At 53.7% G+C, this 12,616-nt stretch overlaps 4 protein-coding genes across 4 annotated transcripts; 1 reads left to right on the top strand and 3 right to left on the bottom strand.

The window, feature by feature from the left end:
• Window positions 1-481: 481 nt before the first annotated feature.
• On the top strand, window positions 482-1,337 carry N7459_007861 (SDR family NAD(P)-dependent oxidoreductase; the record flags this gene model as incomplete). The annotated part of the gene is made up of 2 exons (XM_056947029.1): window positions 482-776; window positions 850-1,337. The coding sequence occupies 2 exons, from the start codon at window positions 482-484 to the stop codon at window positions 1,335-1,337; spliced, it is 783 nt and encodes a 260-aa protein (XP_056796539.1).
• Window positions 1,338-1,396: 59 nt separating this feature from the next.
• On the bottom strand, window positions 1,397-2,887 carry N7459_007862 (uncharacterized protein; the record flags this gene model as incomplete). The annotated part of the gene is made up of 3 exons (XM_056947030.1): window positions 1,397-2,227; window positions 2,373-2,557; window positions 2,620-2,887. The coding sequence occupies 3 exons, from the start codon at window positions 2,885-2,887 to the stop codon at window positions 1,397-1,399; spliced, it is 1,284 nt and encodes a 427-aa protein (XP_056796540.1).
• A 659-nt stretch (window positions 2,888-3,546) lies between these two features.
• On the bottom strand, window positions 3,547-4,777 carry N7459_007863 (glycoside hydrolase family 16 protein; the record flags this gene model as incomplete). The annotated part of the gene is given in 4 exon segments (XM_056947031.1): window positions 3,547-3,822; window positions 3,883-4,306; window positions 4,358-4,641; window positions 4,652-4,777. The coding sequence occupies 4 exon segments, from the start codon at window positions 4,775-4,777 to the stop codon at window positions 3,547-3,549; spliced, it is 1,110 nt and encodes a 369-aa protein (XP_056796541.1).
• Window positions 4,778-6,987: 2,210 nt separating this feature from the next.
• N7459_007864 (CORVET complex membrane-binding subunit VPS8) lies at window positions 6,988-11,851 on the bottom strand (the record flags this gene model as incomplete). Its single annotated transcript, XM_056947032.1, has 2 exons — window positions 6,988-11,472; window positions 11,534-11,851. 2 exons carry the CDS (start codon window positions 11,849-11,851, stop codon window positions 6,988-6,990), a joined length of 4,803 nt encoding a protein of 1,600 aa, XP_056796542.1.
• Between the last annotated feature and the right edge of the window lie 765 nt (window positions 11,852-12,616).

A 12,616-nucleotide genomic window follows, 5' to 3' on the forward strand; every position in this document is an offset into this window, starting at 1 on the left:
AAGGGATTGTATTCCTCTGGTCAGCACAACACATAATCCAGGTGAGTCACAATTGCTCTATCCATTCGATAACATCAATAATAATAGCCTTGCTCGTCTCTCCTTATATCCAGCCTGATGAACTATACAGAATAAGTGGGTCTGATATGCGGCTAGAGAACACCGTTTTCCCAATCGGGAAAAGAGTTACCGAAGGCATCTGGGCGTCCTGTTAGACGATAGGCCGACACCCTCTTCAGATCCCCACAGGGGCGAGAAATTACTTCGAGGTACAGGCAGCCAACCCGACAGGAGCTTACCATTCCGGGATCCGCGAGAACATCTCAAACGATCAGAAAGACATAAATAGCGGCATTCCATCCAAGAAAATGCCTTTCTGTTCACTATCTCTCTCACCGTCGACTATCCAATCTTTTCTCTTCTGCTTCATACCTACCCGGATCCTCTTTTGACCTTCTCTATTTTGCCTTCATCCGCCAGAATGGTAGCAGACAACCTCTCCCTAGCCGGCAAGATTGCCATAGTTACCGGATCCGGTCGTGAGACCGGTATTGGGGCCGGTATTGCAATGGCACTGGCTCGCAATGGAGCGAAAGTGACAATCAACCACGTCTCGGAAGCAGGCGCCCCCCGTGCAGCAGCGGTGGCGCAAAACATCATCCAGAACGGCGGCGAAGCCATCGTCGTGCAGGCCGATGTATCCGATCCAGAAGACGCTCAGAAGCTGGCTGCCGAGACGCTCAAGGCGTTTGGTACTGACCGCATTGACATTCTTGGTATGAACGAACCGCACACCACCCCGAATTGAGAGTACCTGAGTACAAGCTGATACATATGTCTGTCTGCCAGTCAACAACGCTGCGTCTGGGACTCCGCATAGCGCCCTCGAAGCGACACGGCAGTCTCTGGACGCGACGTTCAGCTCTATCGTTTATGCACCTTTGTTCATGATTCAGGCCGTTCTTCCTCACATGCCACGTGGTGGGCGCATTATTAACACCGGTTCGATTGCATCGACGCTGGGCATGGCGCCTATTGCTGCGTACGGCGCTGCGAAAGCAGCGTTGGATTCGTTCACATATGCGCTGTCGATGGAGCTGGGTCGCGGATTCGGAATCACCATCAACACCGTATCACCGGGCCCCGTCAACACGGGGGCGCTCCCCAAAGAGCAGGCAGAGAGAATCGAAGGATTCCTTGTGCCGATGACAAGAGCGGAGGAGCGTGTGGGCACCACGTCTGATATTGCCGATGCGGTGCTGCTCTTGGTGTCGGAGAAGAGTCGTTGGATCACAGGGCAGGTTATCTCTGTGAGTGGCGGGATCACTGGTGGATAGATCCACTTAGCTCTTGCATGTATACTGTCGTTTCGCTGTTTGATTTTGTTTCTCTTCTCCTATGATGCTGAGAATACAAGATCAATTTCGGATGAAAGAGTCTCAATAGTGTGTCGGTCAGCTAGAGGTTCAATCCACATAATGCCGCGGGCTAGTTCAACCACGCTTGTACCGTTATGTAGACGGGCTGTAGGCATCCTCCGAGATATTTCTCCGATGTATAGATTCCGCTCTGTGGGAGCTTCAAATAAAGCAACAGTCAAAAGAGACCAAAGCTGAAGATTTGGAAGCAGAAAGAGTTCTTTAGACGACCCCGAGCCTTGAATCAGATGATATAGCTTCCTTTGAAGGAAACCCATCTCAGCAGCAGCCAGCCCATATGCACGCTTCAAGCCAGCCAGTACGATCAGGAGAGCCAGTCGAGTCAGCTCATGTGCGAATTCGAAGGAGCCCGTGTCGGATGTATCGAATCTTGGTAAAGAAAGTAACATGTGCGTAGCTGGTCCGAGCATGCTAGGAGAGCCAAGGTCATCCTCCTGTCTCCAGAATTGAGGTCGAGTAAAATGAGCATTGACAAAATCAGATATCACGAGTACTCGATCGAATGCAAGCGCCAGATTCTCTGCGTCGCTGGATGTCTGAAGTATATTGTCGAAAAGCGTGTGGTTGTGTGAATCTCGTAAAGCCCGACCTGTTGGAAAGTTGCTGATAAAGGAGAACTGACATGATAGTCGCGGCGGGCTGTCTTGAACGACCGAGCCCGCGACATCGAACCAGCAAGCAAAAAGACGAATATTATCATCCAGTCCCTGAAAACCACCTCTCATCTTTGAGATCTGGTTTAGACCTTGGATGTGATACGCCCACCGATCCCAGGTCCCGACGTATAGCTACTCAGGAATGTTAGCCAACTCATCTCGGCCAGAGCTCATGTTGAGAACGGACATCATGACATATCAGTCCTAAGACTGTGGTTATCAGCCCTCCACTGGTACAGTCGCTTGGATCCGCAAGCCGATGGGTGATCTGACTAACACATTGACCGTAATATTTTAACGCTTCCTGGGAACGTTCATAACGGAAGGTCTCCGGGTTATGCGCTTCGTCGAGGAACATGGCTGCATTAGCCATGCTCAGCTTGAAAGCACTAGGGTCGCATAAAGCCATCGAGAACCAGATACTGCGAAAGGGCCGATATCGATAATCGGCTTCTGCATGCACTGGGCGGGCGCAAACGTTCAGCTCCCGGCAACCTGGCCATATCGGATGACACAATACATACTGAAGTGGACTAATTCACAAGCTCTTGGGTTCAGATCAACAGGTAGTGGATTCGGGGTCCAGGGTAGGGACATTAGCCCCGGCGCTTGCGGTGCTTGGACCGGTTGCAAGGCGAAAGTTGTCGCTGGGCGCGTGCGTGTCCGCCGTGATTTGCCGATATCGCGCATTACTCGACGGCGAATGGTGCGCTGGTTTCCTCTTTCTCGCGCCTCGTCTGGGTGTGATAAATTAACAAAGACCAAATCATCTTTGGGTGCCATGGACGCCATGGCTTCGCTCGGCTGGTCTTCAGTAAGTGAAAGGGAGACGTGGACGGAGAACAAAGAATAGGATCGGCCCCAAGACCAAAGTAGTATAGCGTGACCGTTATGTATATCCACGGATATGCTAAAGCTTAGTGACTATGGCGCCTGGCACGAGTTGGATTACATTTGTCAATAATTTATCTTTGATAGAATTCAAGGCAGATAAAAGACATAATTTGCTGCAAGTCCGATGCGAAGGATTCTCAAGCAATATGACAAGGTACGTACGACGAGACGGGAGAAGTAAGCACTATAACCGACTAGGAAGACCTTGAAACAGTCTATCCTGCAAATCATGATGCAGGAAATCCGAGTGTTCGCATTCCAATGCAGTAACTGTACTTATGAACGAGTGGTAGGGGTATTCTGAAGATGAGGCCAATATGAACGTTGCCCGGAGTCCAGCTTCCAAAGATATTTCAATGACAAAAATGCAGGTCCCTATGCGCAAGCACAGGCGCTAGGCAAAACCCAGCCCAGACCAGTCGAAGAAAGAAATATGTAGAAAAGAAGAAAAATTCAAATGGACATATCAAATCTGGTTTGCAAGAGTGCCCTCCACGGGGCTACTTATGCCCATGTATTGACATCAATGCCAAGTCTTCGTCCACAATGAACGACATCTATTGCCCACGTCTATTCAAGTGGCTCCGACGGTGCTTCCACGAAGAGCCATGCCCATGGCGCCCGGGGTAAGGGGAAACCTCGGTATCAGTCTCTGGGGTACTGTCTGAGCTGCTGTCCTGGTAGACCTTGAGCGAGTTTACACTCCAGTAGGTCTCGGTGAAGGCGGAGGGGTTGTCCTGCACGTAGGCATCGCATGAGCTCGCCAGAGAGGCACAAGTGCTGCTGGACCAGACGTCGCCAGCCCAAGAGCCGCAGAAGGTAATGTCAAAGACCTGGATGGAATGCGTTAGTCTAGATGCAACGAGGAATATGGCCGGCGGGAGCCAACGTACGATCTGAAGGTTGCTGAAATGCGAGTCAATATCGCAATTTCCGGCAAAGCTGGCGGCAGGAGTCCCCCAGCCCGACGGGTCAGGGTTACCGCTGGTGATGTCCGAGGGAACACTCGAGTTCGGGAAAAAGTAGACGTTGATGGCCTTGCTTGTCCACTCAGTAGCATACACACCACCGTCGGCCTTGTTAAAACCATTGCCGTAGGACTGAGCGCTGGAGTCGGTGATGGCGCAGCCCTCGTTTGAGGATTGGCCGGTGGCATCAACGTAGCAGTTGCTACTGTCGAGAGTACCGCTGAAGCCAGAGTTGTTGATTGAACAGCCGTCGCTAGTGTGCAAAGTCATCTGGTTGGTAGTCTGTTCGTTGACGCCTTCGATGATGTCGATTTCGCCGGTAGTGGGCCAGCTGGGGCCAAGCATCCAGCTGGGACATGTAAGTTGAGGATTCCGTGTGGCTTGTGCAGAAACGACTTACAAGGCGGGCCAAGTGCCGCAGACACTACCGGGCATGTGTTCCAGATCAAGGATCACTAGTCCGTGGTTGTAGGTGTTAGTACTGGTCAAGCGCACACTCTGGCGACCCGGGCTGCTAGCAGTGTTGGTGCTATCAACACCAATGCGCACAGCGCCCCCGGATGCGCCGATAAGGCCATTGCTGCTTGCGGTTGACTGGTCCACGTAGTTCACATAGCCATCAGTTGGGTCGGAGCTCTTCGAGGTAGACGTCAGTTCCCTATCCGCCAGTGTCAATCTCGTCAACTGGACGTACCGTGAAGAAGGTGAACTTGTCAAAGAACGAGTCAGTGTTGCCATAGTCGTCCTGCAACGTGTAGGCAGCTGCACTGAGGTGGGCGAACAAGCTTAGGCTCGGAATGAGTGTAGAAAAGACGTGCATGGTTTCTCGATCGCTATGGATGTTGGATTGAGTCGGATAGGATGCAGTCTCTCAAAGACAAGCAAGTCCTAGATATAGATTGCTTCCCACAGGGAGGCAAGAGAATAATTATGAAGAGAAGGTCAAAGGCGATATAATCCCAACGAAGAGGGATAGTATATGCCAGCAAAAGGAATGAAACAAGAGAAAGTAGTGACGAGAATGCACGCACAAAGGAGAGACAGAGCGCGATGGAGGGAAAAGGAACCGACCTAGCAGGACAGATGCATTTCTTAAATATTATCCAGGGGTATCAAGGGCAGAAAAAGAGAGCCACGCGTGGCGGGCCTGCACCCACCCGACCCGATCTTGAGACTCCAGTGGCCAGTGGGACATGCATGGCAGGGCCCATGTGAGAGATGCGAAACGCGGAGGAGTATTCCCACAGCGGCAAGAGGACCTAGAAGGGCCAGGGTCTTTGGCCGAACGGCGGGTCCCGAGCCATGAAATGCAGTCCCAAGGAGGGATCTTATCCATGTAGGGCTTCTAGACCCAGCACTGTATAGCGATTGCAGCGGAATTGACAGCCACCGCTGGTCCTATCGTGGATCTCCAGTACCAAACATACGAGCAAGGGCCTCCAACTGTCTTTCCACGCAAGCTGGACGAGACAGAGGCGAGCATCATCCGCGCGGCATCCGACAGTTCATGCATCAGATTTTTGGGGGGGGGGGGCAGAGGGAGACCTGGTACATCGTCACTGCAACCACGCCCCTCACGCCAGACTGGACGGGTGATTGGAGGGATCATCCGTGGCATCACAGTATACACTGTTAGGTACACCGGAAGTCCTCCGCACGGCCTTTTTCCTTTTTCCCGTCATCTTTTGTGTCCCTTTTTGTGTCCCTTTTTCATTTGAACAAAAAAAAAGCGATCGGGTTTTCGGCATGCATCCGCAGTACGAGTCGAATCAGAAGGATCAGACGGAGTCGAGTCCAGACCGGCGGATGAATCAAGCGCTGAGGGTTTCCACTTATTCGCCTGGCTGTTTCGGAACCAGAGGTCGATCATGGCTGCACGACTGCTGACTCGTCCGATAGCAGGGTCCACGGGGATGCGATGCAGTGGTGCCGACGAAAAGACTGCATCTGCGACTTGTCACTGGTTGCGCTCAGCTGGCGACGCAGATCCAATCACACCGAACCGCCGGACGTTGTGGCAAGATGGATCAACGAATGGCGCGTCTCGCCCGCGGCCCCGATTAAGCTTTTTTCTCCTTGATCGCTCTTTTTGTCTTTTTTTTTCTCGTCTTTGATGGATCAGGGTGGTTGGACGGCAGAAGGGGGAGGGCGGATGTGAGGGATGGAGTGGCGCAAAATCAACTGAAAAAAATTTTTTGGTTCCGGTCTCGCCCACGGTTAATCCCAGGGGCTATCCCGACACACGGTACAGTAACAAGATGTGATGATAATTCGACGTGCACAGATCTCACACCAGACCAGGCCGGGGTCATCGGAGTGAGAGGAGGACGAGAGGATCACGAGAGGCTGGGGGTTATACAACCTCCCCCATTCGCAGATTGCCATAAGCACGACGATCCCAATCTCATCTCCGTGACCACCTGGACGGGACATCTTCGACCGGTAGTATCGCTGCAGAAATCACAGCTCCATCTGGCACGGTGTCACCGAGATCCGGGGGTCCTTCGACATGCCCCGTTAGGACAAAATCGTGGCCGATCACTGCCGCCGCTAAGGCGATCTATAATCCTTCAATGTGACCCCACACGGATGGCAAGTCACAGATAGAAGACACCCGACTCGGGGTGCATCTACACTACTGTATAGATCCTGGGGAGGATTGGAGGAACGGGAGAATTCGTGCAGTCTGCATGCGACCCGGCTGGAAATCCTTCCGCGCGGGAATTTGATGATAGAGAGACCCTGTGAATCCTACGGGTGTGAAGAATGTGGATCATGAGATGCACGCTATCCCTCCAAACACGGAGCACCGACGGAGACGCTCATGCGCAGGAGGATGAGGATGATCTCCAGGGGAAGAACCGGGGTATGCCGACAAATGATCAAGTACCGGGAGGAATCATACTGAAAGGAACATGAAATGAAATGAAGAGGAACTATACAGCATATCCCGCCCGCTCGTGCAAAAGGCCGCCTATCAGCTCTCGCGCCAGCCCAAACATCAAAGACGAAACCCATAACTAGGATACCCTATGTACATGCCGGGCAGAACAGGTCGGCCCCTGGCCAGTCGACATGCTGGCGCCGGAACGTAGGGCCGTCGGTGGGACGGCCGGGAACATTCATGGCATTCAGCACACACTGACGGTGATAGAGATGCCGGCAGGAGAAGACCACGATGGGTTCCGGGGGAAAATCTGCAATAGAACCGGGGCTGGCCCCTGCGTCAAGCTCGTGCTCGTGCTCGTTCGGATCGGGGCCGCCATGTTCAGGCAGCAGGCGCAGCGGCCGACTCGTGCCCACGGCCGCAGCTTTGCCCTTGCCCCGTGCCCTGGCCGGGTCATGGCCTTCTTCGAGTCGCTTGGCGATACGACGCTGGTGTTCATCGCTTTGTTTACTCTCCCAGGCGGACCAGTATGATGCCCCCACGCTGGGTCCCCAGATCCGCCGTCGGCAGACCTCGCAAACTTGCCCACGGGGGCGCCACCCTTGCTGTCGGAGCCGGGTGACCTCGTCCACATGGACAAACAGGTCGCGGTCCAACATACCGTTCGCCAGGGTCAGGAGCGACTTCTCGTGTGAATATGCGGAGAAGATCGAGGCAAGCACGGCACGCAGCTCGAGCAGGGAGGGCGACCAGCTCGCAGCCCGCGAAAGAAATGCGCGGAGCACGCGAAGGAAGGACAGGTCGGTTCGTTCAGTGCCAGATGGCCCACCAGCTTTCACAGTGCTGGCGAGCAACGATGTAAACACTTGTTGCACTAGCGTGCGAAACGCAGTGGTCAACCGGCCATTGTCCCCACCATAACCCTTGGGGGACTCGGAATCCGTGAAGTGGTGGTCTCGCATGAATGCAAAGACATGGCTTGCGATACGTACCACTGCTTCGATGAGATCGAGCCAGAGACATTCATCAAGTGCCAAGGGTTGCTCAAGCGGTGGTACACCCCGTTGGCCGTTCGTACTCGCCCACGACTGCTTAGCGGTCTTGCTCTGACCCCGACAAAGCCACGTCCCAACACCAGCATACTTGTTCAGTGACTCAAGAAGATCATCGACGGCCTCGGCCGTACCGGCCGTGTCAGGGGTTTCGCTGACGCTCTGGAGGATGCCCATTAGGCCTGATTCAAGCGTGCTCAGGTGTGCGACAAGACGATCCAAGGCCGCCCGGAGCTCCCCCTGTCTTGCAAGCAGAATCACGGCGGCATCGATTGCCCCGCTTTCTTCGATGGCCGGGAGCAGTGCTTCCAAGTGGATCTCGCCAACTCGGATGCTATCCACAAAGTCTGCCACATGGGAGGGATTGTACTTGCATAGAAGCTGCACGTATCGTTCGATCATCCAATTCTCAACCTCTGAAGGGGATCGAGATTCCCCACGTTGGCCACGGGGTTCGACGAGGACCAGCAGATATTTATATTGACTAGACGCGTCTTCTCGCAGCGCTTGAAGGAACGTCGAATGAGTATCGGGGGCCAGGTTCTGTATTGTCTGTGCAGTTCGCTTCACATCAATGGCGGCGATGTCTTCGGCGTGCTCCTTAATTACCTCGACCACATCCCTTCTCTGATTCTTACCGAGACTCGATCCCACCCGTAGACAGTCGTGCAGTGCGGCGAAAATGGCTTGCTTGTCGTGAGGGTCATCGAGATAAGTGAGAATCCACTGCGGATACTGCTTCTCTGAGCGGTATGTCGACTTCAGAATTCGGAAAAAGCGAGCTTCTTTGAACAGGGGCACCAGACTCTGGATATCAGGTGGGTGATAGAAAGAGAGCAAATATTCCGCACTCAGCTCGCAGTCGTCGGCCATGTCCTGATCGGGATACTGGCATAGGCGAATGAGAACGTGGTGAAGAGTCGTGCCAGAAAGAAGAATGTACTGGGGGTATTTAGGAAGATTGCGAGCAACAAACATGTCCAGGAAAATGGTATCGGAAGGTGCGAAAGACGATGCACCCATAACTTGAAGCAAAATGCTGATCAGATACTGTCGATTGATTGACACTCCCGAAGTAGGAACCGCCTCGGCCTCAGGCTCGTTGAGGAAGCTATCCTCAAAGGCCTCGTTGAGCATGCTCATGAAACTCGAGGCATCGAATTTGAGCATAGCTCGCAGCTGAGAGAAGGAGCCAGTCTCGTCAGGGATATCTCCAGACTCCGTGCCAAACAGTTGGCCCGAGAAAAGATATTGATACAGAGCGGTTTTGGCCCGCAATGCTTCCATTTCGTGCATATCGTCTCCAGTGGGGTAGATGCGGCCCGTGAACACGAAGGACAGGTAGGGGAACATTTTCAGTGCGTTGGTTTGCCGATTCATCTCGATTGCATGGTCCCCGTTGACCAGATGCTCGGATGGGGAGGGGATCAAACCCAGGAGCTCCTCCAGAGGTCCCACGTAGTCTGATAAACAGCGGTTCCAAACATATATATAAGCATCATACAGGTTGTGTTTCTTGCATAGCGTCGTGACCTGATCGATATCCATCGTCGTCGTATCGAGGAGACAGATGATCTCTTCCAAGCGTCCAGTTGAATGTGTCTTGATAAAGTGGTTGATGAGGGCCTTGACTGCTGTCGGCGGAAGTGAGCGAACAGTCCCGTCAACAATGCGTGGCTCGAGCACATCGAGGAAAATGCCCGCAGAGTCGTTCTCCTCGTACCAGGTGAAAACCTCTTCCCAGAGGAATCCTTCATCCGCCATGTAGACACAGGCAGCAACGGATACTTCGGCCAGCTCTTCCAGCTGTTTGTTCTCGAGTCGATCATTGTCTGCGTCAGCATTGCGACCAAAGGCGTACTTGAGAGATGCAGAAATAATTTCCAGCAGTTTCTCTTGGACAATGGGCTGTCTCAACACAGCTTCCTCGGGAAGACCAACAGTGAGCTTCTCCGCTGCGCCCGTGTAGTATGAAGTGGCCAGGCGAATGGATCCAATAAAGTCACCAGCTTCCATAAGCGCCAGGAGGCGGTCAGCCCAGTTCGAAAGACTGCCGACCAAGGTCTCAGTATAGCCAAGCAAGAATAACCGCCCTTTGTATGCACGGAAACTCATATAAAAGGCGTCCGCCACCACGCCGTGCATCGAGCTGTCCTCCTCATCCAGCTGCTCGACCAAGTTATGAAGCTGCGATGAAAAGAGATCAACATGGTAAATGTGTCGATTGGCGAGATCGACGGAGTCTGTAACATGCATAGAATAGTCCTCGAGAATGAGCAGTCGTTGTGTAATTGTGAAGACAGCAAGAACCGAGCGACTCAACCATTGAACAGCCACGATGGCCTCGTCTGCCTTCCATCTGCTGCGCGCTTTGAAAACGAGACTGGGCGGCCGGTGTCTATCCACAGTTTCGTCCGTCTTTGCCTCGGCCACCTCCAGGACTGTCAATACATTCGACCAGCAATAGACGAGTTTTGTGTTTGACGCCTGGCTGTCCTTGCCCTTTAACCGAATTGCCGGGAACCAGGCTAAAGCTCCAGTCATAGTACTATGGGCGGGAACCTCTTTGGGTCGCGGCGCTTTATGTTGGGTCTGTGCAACGGGTGTTGTGGACACAATCACGAGCAGATAGGGGGTCAGCATAGCAACGAGGCCCAATGAATCAGATGGTTGCTCTACGTTGCCAAGCGGGAGAGGGGAGAAAGCCAAGACCGAGCTGGGTTTTCGTCGACGTGGTTCCTCCAGCGCTGGCTGGGGATACCGCCCCAGAATTCGGGTTGTCTTGACCGTTCGCCCTACTGCTCCCATACCTCGAGTAGCCAAATGGGAGAATGCCATTCCCCTTGTATCTGCTGACACAATCGCGGTGCGCCGGGTTCCCAAGAATCCGATATGGATAACCGAGGATCGTGCGATGTGGCCATCAGAGGTGCGAGTGTCAAATTGATTGGTTGGTATTGGAGGTATATGAAGAAACGGTCGTGCGGAGCGTGAGATTTCCCATGTGAATATATCGCCCGATTCATGGCCACCCGCGACAGTCGAATGATCGGCAGACAATGCTAGAGCGGTGATCGGCCCGCATTCGACGGCTGCTGTATAATCAGTACTAAAGTGGAAGCTGCTGGAAGCGATTGACCAACCTTTGGTGCCAGTACCAATGATAGTCTTCAGACTCTGCTGATAGTCAAACACAAGTATGATTCCTTTCGAAGTGCCAATCACAATGGCCGTGGAGACCGCGAGACAAGTTGGCCGCCCGAAGTTGCGCTTTCCGATCTCCGAAAATGCCTGCCCGGTTATCTTCCGCAGCCTGGTCCATCGCACAACATCCCATGGACTTGGGGGCGCTTCGAAATCGGATTCCGGAGTTGGTGAAACCTGACTCGTGATTGATGACTGTCGCGAATGAATATGAGCGAGGAATGGCGATCCGGACCTCGATGCGCTCAGAGGAGACGAAGATAGCCGGGACTGGAAGCGGAGGTCAAAGGGACGATGTGCTGGGCTGGGGCTCACTCGCGGAGAGCCTCGGAGTGCCAAAGCACTACTGCTTGGAGATGAAAGAGCGGATCCCTACGATCTGTCAGAAATATATTCCAGGATGCGCGCCAATCGCATCGCAATGACCACTGACATGTAGGGACGGGGTATCATCCGGAGTTGAAGCCGTCTCATCCACACTACCCGGGTTCGCAGTCAGGTCTGCGCGTCGTGGCGGCGGAGTCTGCGGAAGGGTGGTGTCTGCGGGTTCCACTGTCTTCTCGGAAGCCTGGTCGTGCGCATGGTCTTTCGAGTCGAATTCGGCTTCGATGCGCTCGTGCGAAACAGGCTTCGGGTGGTCGAGGGCTTCGATAGTACCTGGGTCGGCCTCGTGGATATCTTCGTCCTCCGGTCCCAGCTCAAGCTCATCCTCTCGTGCCCAGCCCTCACTGCCCTCAGCCATCGAGCTCATGAGCGTCTCCGAATGATCATTGCTGGGGCCGGGTCAGGGAGAATGCGTGTTCCGAACCAGCCGGGGTACTCCGAATGCACACAGATTGAATGTCGTGGATTTCCTAAGTTCCTAAGGGGAAGACGACGGGATGGGAGCCGGGGGGGCGGTCGTCGAGCTCGGGCGTGGTAAACATGTGGAGTAGCGAGTTCACACCTAAGCCTCCAGCCACTGTGGCTGCCGCCATTCTACATACTATTTCCATGCTATTTCCATGCTGTGTGCCTTGTGATGGTCGTTACAATCTCGCTTGTTTATTGCGTTCCTCAGGTAAACCTGAACTCCGAGAGAATATCACTACAGCTCTGCGGGTTATCTCCTGCAAATTAGCGTGTTGAACTCGATGGTTCGGCCTGTGTTCACCAGTCCCGTCGCAGCGGGATCGTCCCAGCATCACATCATCTTTCCTCAATCAGTCTCCATATCAATGCGCTTTGTGTATACACCGTGCAGTCCGAGCTCCACCTCGCAATTCTACGGCTGCGTATGCTCGGGGCGAGCCAGCTTCCCAGGGTCCATTGCCTTCAGATCGTCACGGCGATGCCGACGCCTCTTTCCCCTCCCGCCCCAGCGAATCCTTCTGCGTTGAGCGCGACGAGTCATTGGCGGGCTCTCCTAGACCGAATGCGACCACGGAGCTCCCCGTAGCTCGAGCACTTGCGTTGCGGACGTCGATCAATTCACAGTCGGCTCCTTCTGTAAGCTAGAGGAGCTCTGCGTGCTCAT

The sequence above is a fragment of the Penicillium hispanicum genome, assembly GCF_028827665.1.
Source record: "Penicillium hispanicum strain IBT 35686 chromosome Unknown utg000007l_segment0_segment0, whole genome shotgun sequence".
Taxonomy (NCBI): Eukaryota; Fungi; Ascomycota; class Eurotiomycetes; order Eurotiales; family Aspergillaceae; genus Penicillium; species Penicillium hispanicum.